The sequence below is a fragment of the Agelaius tricolor genome, unplaced genomic scaffold (assembly GCF_023055355.1).
Source record: "Agelaius tricolor isolate 1412-34295 unplaced genomic scaffold, bAgeTri1.0.p SCAF_33, whole genome shotgun sequence".
NCBI lineage: Eukaryota > Metazoa > Chordata > Aves > Passeriformes > Icteridae > Agelaius > Agelaius tricolor.
This window is the reverse complement of record NW_027269293.1, coordinates 2,317,680-2,330,185: the sequence shown is the minus strand read 5'-3', so window position 1 is coordinate 2,330,185 and position 12,506 is coordinate 2,317,680. Positions and strand designations below refer to the sequence as shown.

Here is a 12,506-nt window from a genome sequence, read left to right as displayed (position 1 = left end):
ATACGTACAGGCTTATTTTAGCAAAATGAGGGTGTAAACATCCAAAAAAACAGACCCCCATGAAGTAAAGAGCTTTGGCAGAGATAGCAAAACTCAGGCTTCCAAAAGCTCCAGCTGGCACCTTATGGAGCTCTGCAAAACCTGGCAGTGCTGCACAGGACACAGAGCACTCCCAACCCCACAGCAACAGTATTAGCACATCATTTTCCACTTAAACATTCCCACCAGCAGCTGCTCTTGGTTCAGCCATTCCTGCATGGCTCAGGACGAGCTCAATGCTCAGACGACACCAGGATGATGTGCAGCAGGAACAGCCCCAAAGAGGCACACAGCCAACACCCTCCTGCCCTCCAGACTCACCCCAGGGTCAGTGCATGGGCCAGGAAACCCTCTGGGGGTTTGGATCCCAGCTTTGGGATGCCAGTGCTGAACCTGCAGGACCTGCCCTGCCCAGCCTATCTCATTTTTACTGTAACTCGAGCCTGCTAAGGGGGAGCCACAGTCCTTACACTGGAACTTACACTTACACTGGGTTACTCTGAGGAGTTTTAGAGCTGGCATTAGTATTTAATAAGGTGAAGCCTCTGGTATCAGCCCAGATAATGGTCTGACAGCACTGGTTCCGTATTGTATTCAGACTCTGAATTGGGCCAGTACAGGCTGCACCACAGCAGAAGCTCGGTGCATGATGGATTCATGGCTCCACACTGACAGAGAAGAAGTTTGGATCAGATATTAGGAAATCCTTCCCCGTGAGGATGCTGAGGCTCTGGCACAGGCTGTCCCATCCCTGGAAGTTGGATCCCTGGAACCCAAGGCCAGCTTGGACAGGGCTTGGAGCAGCCTGGGACAGTGAAAAGTGTCCCTGACCATGGCAGGGGGTGGAACTGAATGAGCTTGGAGGTCCTTCCAACCCAAACCATTCCGTGATTCTGTGATCGCTGTGCAGCTGGAGAGGGAGTCAGAAACACGAGATGGAGCCAGAAACACGAGGGTTCGCTGGCTGTGGCCACCCCGGCTGTACCGGGACAATTCCCCATCCGGACCCGGCTCGGACAGGGTTGGAGGGGTCGGGGCTTTGCCGGGATCGCGGTTCCAGAGGCTCCGCAGCATCTCCGGCTCTGTCCCATGCAGACACGCGCTGCCGGTACCGGCACAGCCCCGGGCGGTCCCCGCCGAGCCCCCCCGGCCCCGCTCCACACGCGGGACGGACACGCGTGGGGGACACGGGCGCCTACAGCGGGAGCGGGGCCGTCTCCACAGGCTGCTCCGGGCCCGGCCCGAGCCCCGCAGCCCGCGGACTCCCCGCGGCACCGACCGACGGCTCCTGGGACAGGCCCGGCCGGGGGCCACGTCCCCAGCGAACCCCCCAGCCCGGCCCGAGCGGGCCCGCGGTCCCCGCCCACGGAGAGATCGGGCCGGGGGGGAGGAAGCGGCGGGCCCCGGGGGCAGCGAGCGGGCGGCCCTTACCTGTGTCCGGGGGTCGCGGGGGGTGCCGGGGGTCCCGGGGACTCCGGGGCTCAGGCTCCCGCCCGGCCGCCGCCGCCTGGCGCCGCTTCCGGGTCCGCCATGTTGGAAGGGCCACAGAGCTTCCGGGGAAGGGGGAGGCGGCGACCGAGCGAGAACCGGGAGCGGGGAACGGGGGAACGGGGGAACCGGCAGTGGGCAGCGGGAGAACTGGGGGAACGGGAAACGGGAGTGGGCAGCGGGGGAACGGGAGAACCGGGCCCGGGGCAGCCGGGCCAGGCCGCGGGGCGGGAAGCAGGAGAGGCACGGCTCGGAACTCGGTCTCGGTGGGAGCCGCCAGGGTGGCCCCGAGTGATGAACGGGCAGCGAGGCCCGGGGCCGAAGGAGCCCCCGGGCCGAAGGAGCCTCCGGGGCCGCCTCCCCCCGTTCAGGAGCGGGCGCTGCCCCCGGAGCGGCGGGTCCGGGTCCACACCCGGCCCAGGGGCTCCCGGGGGGCTCCTGTGGGTCCCGGCACCGCCCGTTCCCACAGGAACGGCACCGGTGTGGATCCGGAGCATTCACGTTTCGTCTCACATCCATCCATCCATCCATCCATCCATCCATCCATCCCTCCGTCCATCTCAGGATGGGATGGAAATGGGAGGCAAACCAAAGTCCTGGAGCAGCCTTGGCTGTGCACACCATCAGCACCATCAGACTCCGCAGCCCGAGTGGAGTCTGTCCAGTCCTTTTCCTCTCGAAAGAAAAGGAAATTCCTCACTTTTCCTCCCTGCAGGACTGGGGCAGCAGCTCAACCCACAGAGGACACAGGAGAGCTGGAAACACTCAAACCCTGAGCAGCTTCCAAGGATTCTGCCCACTCCCATGCCACAAGTCGTGCTGCAGGAATTAAATGAATCACAGGGCTGGAGAATGACCTGCTCCTCACTCGTTTTCCCCACACTGGGCCTTTTAATATTTTTAATTTCCCATTTCTTGCATTGGATTCATGCCATCTTTGCAGTCCCACAGTAGGAACAAAATCCCAGGGGGTCGCACAGAAGCCTCCTGGATGGGTCTGTTTTTACACCAGCACAGCAGCAGCCAGAGGGAACTGATTTATCCCCAAGAAGGGAAGTACTGGCAGATGGGAACCACGTTAACACCGGGTCCTTGGGAATTCTGGGTGTGTGCCAGGGACAAAGGGGGAACCAGGAAGGTCTGTGACAGTCCCCTTCTCCCCCTGCTAATCCCACTGCTCCCATCCTTCATTCATTTGCATATAGTAATTAATCAAGGCAATCCTGTCACATTTTCCAACATATCCTCCTTACAGAGATCCTTCTTTTGAATCCCCCCCAGCTCTTTATTTGGTGTTACACAAATACAAATAAATAAGCACAGTGGGAGAACACACAGGGATCCATCCAGCACTGAATCTGCCTCCTCCCAGAACCACCAAACCTGGTTTTCCCTTACCAGGATCTCTTCCTCCTCCCACCCCAGCCCAGATCCCAAATCACACAGGAAACCCCAATGAAGCAGAAGTGATGCTGGGAGACTGTGCCTGCACTGGTGGGAGATGTGGGGACATCTGGGTTGTGTCCTGGTCTGTTTGCCCCTTTACAGGAGCAATGTCCCTGGAAAACAGCCTGGCTTCTCCAGGAACAGCCTTTCCCAGGCAGCTGGTCCCTGTAAGACACCCAGTCTCAGGAAATGGGGACAAAGATGGGAGTTTTGGGGAGCTGGTCCCTGTAAGACACCCAGTCTCAGGAAATGGGGACAAAGATGGGAGTTTTCAGGCCCTGATCCCATGGGCTCAGCTGCACAGCAGCTCCACATTGGGGTGTGCCTGGCTGCTGTCACCCACTGCCACTTCCTGTTTTTTCCCAGAGCCTGGAAATCCCCTGACTTTCCGTGGGGTGAGGGCTGTGGATCCACGCCACCAGCTGGCCCTGTGCTCCCGGAGCTGCGGGAAGAGGCAACCAGGGGACAGACCCTGCCCTGTGCAGGGTCCTGGCAGTGCTGGGGCCATGCAGGGGGCAGGAATGGGACCATGCTGGGGTGCCAGAGTCCCAGAGAACCATCCCATGTCTGAATAAACCCTTCTGTGCCCCCTTGGCTGGGTTGTGGGGCTGCAGAGGGTGAGAGTTCAGCTCCTGCAGTGCCCTGTGTGCCACAAGCTTGGCAGGTGTCAGCTGTTTCTCCCAGTTTGTGACCTCTCCACTGGAGGGAACAATGCTGGTGCAAATATTTGGGAAAGCCCAAGAGCCTCTGGTTTTGCCTGATGCACCTGCAGCCCCAATGGGGGACAGGGCTGGGGGATACCTGAGGGTACCCCATGTGAGTCCTTGGCTTGCCCCACTCCAGTGGCCATTCCTGGAGAGTTGAGCAGGATTTTGCCTTTTGGGGAGGATTATTCTGCCACCCTGGTGAGAGAGGGAGCAGGACAGGCAGTGGGATGGGCAGGGAGCAGAGTGTGGAGTGTCAGGAGCTCCTCCAGCCAATGCTGCCCTCCCACTGCTGGGAACACCTCGGGAAGGGGATGCACAGCACTTACCAGAATTTCGGGGATGGGTTCCAGCACTTTGGACTCGGTGCCAAGACTGGAATAAATCACCCGGGGCTGGGCGCTGTCGTGACAGAAGCCGTTGGGGGAGGAGGGAAAGGCAGTGCTAGCAAGATTGCAGGGCTCGGCAGAGCAGCCCCTTCTCTGCATCCCCTCTTTGGAACCTCCTCCCGAACCTTCACAGGCTCAAATTCCTTGAACAAACTGGAGCATTGCAATGCTCTGACTCTTTGGGGACTCATGGGGCCCTGACCCTGCTCAGGCCCCCCAAAACGGGCTCAGGGTTCTCCCACCTGTGCTTTGGAATCCATGCAGTGCCAGCAGCTCTCATGGAAAGGGAGAACTCATGGATTTGTCCTGCCCTGCCTCAAATGAACTGCTCAGCTCTCGGAGCTGGTGCTCCATGCTGCAATCCCAGCTGAGTTCGGCTCCATCCCTTCGGCCAAAGGGTTCGAGCCTCCGGCACAGTGGGGCTGGAGGCAGCTGCAGGGGTATCGTGGTTGCCCTGAGCTGACACTGCACAAACCCCATGTACCGGCACCGGTTCCCGGTGTTCCCGGCCGGAGCTGCAACTCCGGGCTGGACCCAGGGAGCTCCGGTATCCGGTGAAACCGAGCCTCGAACGGCCCTGTGGGGGGAGCAGCGTGCGCAGCCCAACCCTTACGAGCCACCGGAGGATGCCCGCAGGAGAAGCGGCTCTGCCGTGGCCGGGGCCGTGAGGGGGAGGCGGCGCAGTTCCTCGGGGCCGTGCCGGGGTCTGGCCGGGAGCTGGAGCCGGGCGCCATCATTTTGGGGATGCCCTCGCAGTTGCTTGGCTGGACTTACACAGCCACGCTGGGCGGGATGGGACGAGGCGCAGCCGGAACCGAGCGAAACGGCGCGGGCTGGGGGAGCGGGTTCACCCCAAACCCGAAGCGGCTGCAGCGCGACCCAAGCGCGGCGGGCGGACCGTGAGGGCGGTGGGGCAGGGCCGCTCCCTGGCGGGGCAGGGCCGGTTCCGTCCCGGTCCCGTCTCCATGACTCCCGCGTGCCCTTTACCCTCCGCCCTTCACCGCCTGTCGCCCCGCCTCCGAGCGGTGATTGACAGCGCTTACAGCCAATCGTAGCGCGCCGCCGCCGCCAGCCCCGCCCTCAGTCGCGACGGACATCGCCTATGAACTATCACACTGAATTGCACCTTAAACCGCGCCCGTAGAGATGACGGACAGCTCAGTTAACCCATCATATAGCCCCGCCGCCGGCCGGAGTGGGTGGGAGGGTCGTTCGTAACGAACCAACCGGAACCCGACGTGATGCAGCCGCGGCCAATCAGCGTTCGAGCGCTCGGGGACGGGACCGACGGCGTGGCCAATGGGGGCGCGCGCCGGGGCGGCGCGAGGCGCGGAGCGGGGCGGGGGGGGGGACGGAACGGCGGGGGCGGGCGGGGACAAGATGGCGGCAGCGGCGTCGGCGGCGCGCGCGCGGCGGGGCGGGCGGTAACGGGGCGGCGCGACCGGGACGAGGAACGGGACCGGGGCCGGGAGAGCGCCAGGGGGCAGCGGCCGAGGGGCGGCCCCTGAACTTGGGGGGACGCGGGAGGCGGCGGCTCGGCGGGGCGGAGCGCGGCGCCGGGGCCCGGCCCGGCTCCCCCGCCTGGCGGTGGGGAGGGGGGACTCGGCCGCCAGCCCCCCCCTCCCCCAGTTCACCGTTCGGGCCGGCGGGAACGGCCGGAGCTGCGTGCGGGGTAGGACCCGGCCCGAGCCGGGAAGGGCCTGGAGGTCACCGAACCCCCCCCCCCCCCCCCCCCGGGAGTCCGTCCCGTCCCATCCCGGCTCCGGCGCTGATTTTGTCGCACTGAAAGTGTCCTGTCCCCTGTCACCCCTCTCTGCTCTCCCGCCGTACCCTGCCGCCAGCCCCGGTGACACCTGTGGGAGGTGCGGGAGAGACCGTCCGGGCCAGGTGGGCATCCCTGACCGCCCTTCCTCTCTCCGTGAGGAACCGGACACCGGGCAGGAGATCCCCCGGGAGCAGCCGGGTGTTGGGGCACGGGGCAGAGGGTCTCCCTGAGCCCCCCGGGATCAACGGGGCCGGGGTGGGTTGTGTTGTCCTGCACCGCTGACACCCGGAGCAGAGGTGGTGGTGACACATCATGTGCCGGGCGGAATCCCGGTGGATGAAGGATGCCCCCGGGAGCTCTCGGTAGGCACCGAAGGCCTCAAACTTTTGTAGGCGAAAGCGAAGACGCAAGAATTGATTGGGAAAACTCCTTCAAGGAAACTTGCTTCCAGCTCCCCAACGGCTGAACCCCCACCCCGCGGCCCGTGCTCCGGGGGGAGCACACACCTTCCCACCCCGGCTGGGATCATGAGCTCCTAGGCATGGAAAGTCACGAGAGGGACTGGGAGCTGCTCTGGTTCCACGGGGTGGCCTGACGGGCCCGGAGATGACCTAACTCTTTAGGATCAAACTGGGCCCAGTCAAGGCCAGTTGACTGGGAAGAGCCCCCGGTAGCGGGACCGGGTCGGAAGCAACGTGAGTCCCAAACTGAGTGTGTCCCGTCACAGATTTATGTTCTTTTTCAAAGACATTCTGGAGCCAGGCCGGGATCTTTTGGCATCCAACTGACCTGGAAGCAGCTCTTAGGTTTGGTTTTCTTTTTTCTTTTTCCTTCTTTTTGTTGGTTGTTATTTTTTTTTTTATTATTATTATTCATGTTTGTACAATCTTCTGGATATTTTTTTCCCGAGAAGGAGTAAAAAGGGAGTGTTGGAAACTTAACAAACAGGATTAAAGCCTTGAGCGCTTAAGGAAAAAAAAAACAACAAAAAAACAAAACAGGTTAAGGAACTTAATCCAGGATGGATCTGCAGGAGCCCCAGCAGCTGGGAATGTTTGCAGAGAGTGAGCTGATGTCGGTGGGGATGGACACGTTCATCCACCGCATCGACTCCACCGAGGTCATTTACCAGCCCCGGCGCAAACGGGCCAAGCTCATCGGCAAGTACCTCATGGGAGACCTGCTGGGAGAGGGCTCCTACGGCAAAGTCAAGGAGATGCTGGACTCAGAGACCCTGTGCAGGAGAGCTGTGAAGATCCTGAAGAAGAAGAAGCTGCGCCGGATCCCCAACGGGGAGGCCAACGTGAAAAAGTGAGTAAAGAGGTCTGGGAGCTGGAGGGGTCAGCTTGGTCCTTGTTTAGCAGCTGAGCTCCTGTGTTGTTTTAGCTGACAGTGTGGCTCTGCTGTGGAAGTGCTTTCTAATCCACAGGTATTTAGTAATCTCTTCCCTCTGAACAGCAGCTCTGGGTGAGGCTGTGCACAGGTTCCCAAGGGCTGGGACAGTCTGGAATACGCCACTTTGGTGTCATTTCATGGATAAAATATTGTTTCTTAAAGCAGTTCCTCTGTGTCCTCTCACCTTTCCCAGCCAGCAGCGCCTGGGTGAGGCGAGACCTTACAAACACACCTGGTGTCCTCACAGGGTCATTCCTGTATCTGCCCAGGTGTTCCAAAGGCCTTGGAGCTCTCTGTGGTGGCAATTCCTCCTCCCACCCATGCAGAAGGTGGCTGGAACAGGATCCAATCTATGGGGCACCCCCATGGGCACAGGAAGTTTTGGGCTTTTTTCCTTGGTTTCATTTCTAAGGTCCTTGGGAGTTAACTCAAGGCTGTCGCCAGCTGATTTCTGTGGCTGTAAAATGGGGCCAAGGGTTGTCAGCTCTCTGTGCCTCTGCCACACCTGGTTACTCAGGGCACAAAGCCCTCATGGAAGTGAACCCCAGGAGGGGCTGGATCAGTGGGGCTGGTGTGGGAACTTTCCCTTCCCTGGACCTCGCAGCAGCTGCGTCCCAGCCCTGCCAGGAGCCTCTTATCAGCCCTGCAGGAGCCTCTGCAGCCCAAACAACCCATGAGGGTTTATCTAGGCTGGGAGGGAGAGCTCTGAGAGGTCGAGGATATTCTTGTGCTGCTCTGCTGTGGGTGAGCCCTGACCTGCAGAGTCCCGTGTCTGTCCCTCAGTTTGATTTCCCAGTTTAGCTGTGGGATATTTCACATCCTGTCCCAGCACTGCTGTCAGGGAGCTCTCTCGCTTTGCCTTCCAACCTTTCTTGACAGCCTTGGCTGTGGAACAGTCACATCCCAAGGCTGGGACCTCCCTGTCTCTCCCTTCCTGGCTCAGGTTCAGGATCGAGCAAACTTGGTTAATGTGTAATAAAATGTTTCTTGTTTTTCTGGTGGAGGCTGAGTGCCCCGTCCCTGGGTCCCTCCACGGGCACATCCAGAGCTGCCACTGGGGAACCTGGAGATCGTTTCCTCCTTAGGGAAGCTTTCAATGTAAATTAGGTAAAAAGAGCTTGCCCACATCAGGAGAGTTCCCTGCTCTCAGAGCCATGGGAATGCTCCTGTGTCCTGAGGTGAACTCTGGGGAAGTTTTATTCACACCCAGAATGGGGCTGTGAGTATCAGATGGGTCATTAAGGGAGTTATTAAAAGGGACTTTCTGTGGACTTTTCCTGGCTCAGTCCCACCTGCTCCAAAACACCAAGGCAGATTTTAGGTCTTGCCTTGTACCCAGGGGTTTACTTTAGTTCAAGTTCCTATTTCTGTTCCCTCATCCTTTTCCCTCTGCCCACCTCTCCATGTGCTTTATCTGCTGCTTCAGTGGGGAATTTTAAGGCAAACTGTTGTATTTTGTGGTTCCCTGGTCCCCTGGCACTCTTGAGCTTATCAGAACCCTTCAGCACTGCTGTGAGAGGGAGTGAAAGCTGTGTCTGCTCTGAGTGTGAGATATGTGACCAAACCCAGGTGTCTGAGTCCTCAGTGTGGGAGGAACAAAGTGCAGTGGGGTCTCCAGGTAGTGCTGGACAGGACACTGACACAGTATTTTAATGTCAACATGGCCAGATTGAACTGGAATCTCACTTTGGGCAGCTGTGTTGGAGCAGTTTTGGGGAGTTTCTGCCCAAAAACTGCTCCTGTGCACAGGACAGCAGGAAATCAGTTTGTGGGCTGGATCACACTGTTGGGTCCTGCTTTCTCTCTTGGAATCTGATCACTGAAGTGGTTTCCAGTGTTTCCTACCACACAGGGAAAAGCTGCACGTGAGGCTTGGGCTGTTGGGCAGAGGTGATTGAGTTACTGTGGTGGGCTCCTGCCTCAGAGCTGCTTCAGCTGTGCTGATAGCACAGGAATGGAATTGTCATCCGAGGAAATCCCTGGAAAACGCTTCCTAGACAGTGGCCCTTGGGTAATTCCACAAGCAGTAGCACACAGGGAGTAATGAGAGTGCACTAATGAGCTGTGGAGGATCATAGAGGTCTGAGCTTGGGCACCTGGAGATGTTGGGCTGGAAATAGGATGTTAATGCCAACCTTGGGTCACTCCTTGCTGATATCCCAGGCCACAGCCTCATCTCTGCCCCAGCCCTGTCTCCTGGTGTTCTGGAGACCCAGAAATTGCAACTAAAACGTGTTTGGGACTTCCATCAAATCAAATTATTTTTCTCTACCCCAAAATACTCCACTTCTGCCCCAGGAAAATGAGCCCTGAAGGGCTCTCTGAGTCCTGGGGAGGATGTTGAGGGCTTCAACTTGTAAGACACAGTTTCCTTAAACCCATTGGGAGAATCATTTCTCTTTAGAGCAGGTGGAGGTGGCTCATTCAGGCGGACACTGCAGAGTCTCATCCCTGCAAAAAAAAAGGATTTTAGTGGGATTGCCAAAAAGAGGCAGGAAAACCTGGCAGCCTGTGGCTGCAGCAGCAGCAGAGGTTTAATAACGCCGTGTGCTAATAGCCTGACACGTTAATTAAGTGTTTGGGGCTCTGTGGGATCCCAAGTGCCCTGTGCTGTACTTACCACCTCAGCGATTGCTCTGCTTGGAATTTGTGCTCCTTGGAATTCCTCTGAGGGTTAACCTGGGTTATGGGGATGTGCTGTGGCGGTTCCTGGGGTCTGCAAATCCCAGACTGGAACCTCCAAACAGGGACAGCTCTGCTGGGGAAGGATTTGCTGGAAGCTCTGGAGGTGTGAGCTCAGGTGGGAATGAGCTGATCCCTCCTCCTCAGAGACGTGTTCCCCTTGGAGCTGTGTGGCTCAAGGACTTCCTCTGCTGAGCTGGATGTTTGCTTGGGTTGAGAGGTGAAATGCTGGGACCTGTACTCCGTGGAAGAGCCCAGAATTCTATATTCTGATGGATGTAGAATTTGGAATGCCAGACATCCCTGCAGAGGAGCAGGATGTGGATGGAATCTTGGGACTAGGAAAGAGAAAAAGAGACACTGAAATCTTCCTGGCGCTTCCAGCCCTTGGGCTCACACACTCCTGGAGCAGGTGCTGCACTTCCTAAGCTGCCAGGATGTTGTGGGAAGAACCTTGTGAACCAAAGGAAGGCACTGAATCTTTTGGCTGTGTTTGGCTGTGTTTTGTTAGGCTGGGAACAAAGCTGTAGGAAGAACACTGGATCTCACAGTGGAGATGTCCAGGAAGGGGAATCTGCTTTCCAGGCTGCCTTTGGCATGTTCCAAAACGCTGTGGCACATGGAACAAAGGGGGCAGCTTTGCTGTTTACAGTTCTGAGCAGCAACACCCCCTGTTATTTACCAGAGCAGGTACCTTGCAGGGGATAAATCTTAATCCAGCAGGATGAGCTTAATGGATCTGACAGAGCTCGAGTCTTTTTTCCCCCTTGTCTCCTTCCCTTGGAGGCAGGCCTTGGCCTCTGGCAGCCTGTCTGCTCACACACTTGCAGTGGGCTGTGGTGGGGTTTTGTTGGTAGTTTTGGAAGAAAAGAAAAAATCAAATTTAGGCCTGTTCTGAGGAGGTGAGACCTATGTTCCCCTACTGGAGGGGTTTGCAAAGCGAGAGGGGATTGGAGGTGATTGGGCTGGCTGTCCCTGCTCCTCAGGCATTCCAGAGCAAAAGAGGGGCTAAAAATAGAGGTAATCTTTCCTCTGGGAAAAGGGTGGCTTGGCCTCTGCCCCAGGGGTGGGGGCACTGCCCTGGCATTTTGGATTGGTTCGCAGAGTCCTCCTGGGAGGGGGGGGAAATCATTACAGAAACATGAGATATTTATTTGTCTGTTGAAGGTGGGAGGAATTCGTGTTTGTGCTTCTGAGTTGTATTACAGGGAATGAGCTGTTTGGATCAGGATTTTAAATGTGTTCCCAACATTTTGGCCTTAAAGTTGTGTTTGAGTGTGTTTGCTCCCCTCTGGCAGCCCTGGTTGGATCCCTCAACCCTCTCCTTTCATGCTGCAGGATCTCCTCAGCTCCACACTGACACTGGCTGCTGTTCCTTGTGCTAATTTAATCCACTTCAGCCCTTTGGTCATTCCTATAATTAGACTTGTCTGCCATGTCCACACAATACTTGGGAGTTTTGCCATGGTATCCTGGGTCTCTGCTCAGCTCTTGGTGGATTCTTCTAAATCCAGAGCTGAGAAAGGAGTCTCTGGCCTTAATTTTGGTAGTGAAATAATTCCCACTGCTCAGGCATCCTTAAAAGATCGGTGAGGATTCTCCTTGCACTCCTGCATTGGAGAAGCCCTTTCCAAGGAGCAGCTCCTGGTTGTTGCTCAGCCTTTGTGCTGGCCCCAGCTCATTACTGGAGCTGCTAATTGTGCCCATGAGGGGCTCTGAGCTGGCTTTGGGCAGGGGCTCTCACTTCCAAGGCTGTGCTCAGAATTCCTTGTAATGCAGCTTCCCAGAGGCTGAGCTGATGAAGTGTGACCACACTGCTTAAAGCACTCACCAGATCACTCTGGGAAGGAGAATTTGGGAGCTCAGCACAGCCCAGGATGGAGCAGCAGCAGAACAAAGTGAAAAGCAGGACATGCACTGCCAGGCACCAACAGAACCACCCTGACCTGACTGTCCTGCTCTGCCTGTTTCTCCACAGCTGGCATCCAGTGGGATTTTGCAGGATGAGTTTAATGCAAAAGAGACTAAACTGTGGTTTGGGACAGGTACAAAATCCCTGGAGCCAAAGATCAGAACAGCTGACAGAGGGTGACATTCAAGGGGCTGTTCCTCAAGCCAAGGGAAGGTGGCTCCTCACTGTTTTACCTTATTTATTCCCCACAAACACAGCATTCACTTCAGGTCTCTGAGCCATTCAGTCAAGTTAAGTTTGGGTGAAATTTTGGAAGAAATGGAGTTGGGAATAAGCTTTTTAAATGTAACTTTTTCCTTGTCTCTTCTTGCAGGGAGATCCAGCTCCTGCGGAGATTACGGCACAAAAACGTCATCCAGCTGGTAGATGTGTTGTACAACGAGGAGAAACAGAAAATATATCCTTTTGCACAGGGCTGGTGATCAAATTTGAGCTGCCACTGTTCTCTGCTGTACTTCTGCTTTTGGGAAGGCCCTTTTGGATGGTTCTTAAGCTTAAATTTTTGCAGCTAAATTGCTTTCGCTGCTAATAACCATCCTGCCCACCTGGCAGACTTTGCACACAAACACAAATTCACACACACACTGATCAAGGCAATTTCATCCTCACTTTGCTGGATTTTGTGT

General features: G+C 57.0%; 2 protein-coding genes across 4 annotated transcripts in view; one reads left to right on the top strand and one right to left on the bottom strand.

Moving 5' to 3' along the window:
- The window catches only part of SBNO2 (strawberry notch homolog 2), a 50,487-nt gene extending 48,885 nt beyond the window's left edge, over positions 1-1,602 (bottom strand). For both annotated transcript variants that reach the window (XR_011683113.1, XM_071451699.1), the window contains exon 1: positions 1,471-1,602. The gene's annotated coding sequence lies outside the window, so the exon portion shown is untranslated. The remainder of the gene's footprint in view (positions 1-1,470) is intronic.
- A 3,883-nt stretch (positions 1,603-5,485) lies between these two features.
- The window catches only part of STK11 (serine/threonine kinase 11), a 32,441-nt gene continuing 25,420 nt past the window's right edge, over positions 5,486-12,506 (top strand). The window contains exons 1-2 of one of the 2 annotated variants that reach the window (XM_071451733.1): positions 5,486-7,142; positions 12,194-12,277. In XM_071451733.1, coding sequence (XP_071307834.1) covers positions 6,853-7,142; positions 12,194-12,277 — 374 coding nt within the window. In that variant the 5' untranslated portion in view covers positions 5,486-6,852. The remainder of the gene's footprint in view (positions 7,143-12,193; positions 12,278-12,506) is intronic. The other variant, XM_071451734.1, reaches the window with a different exon arrangement.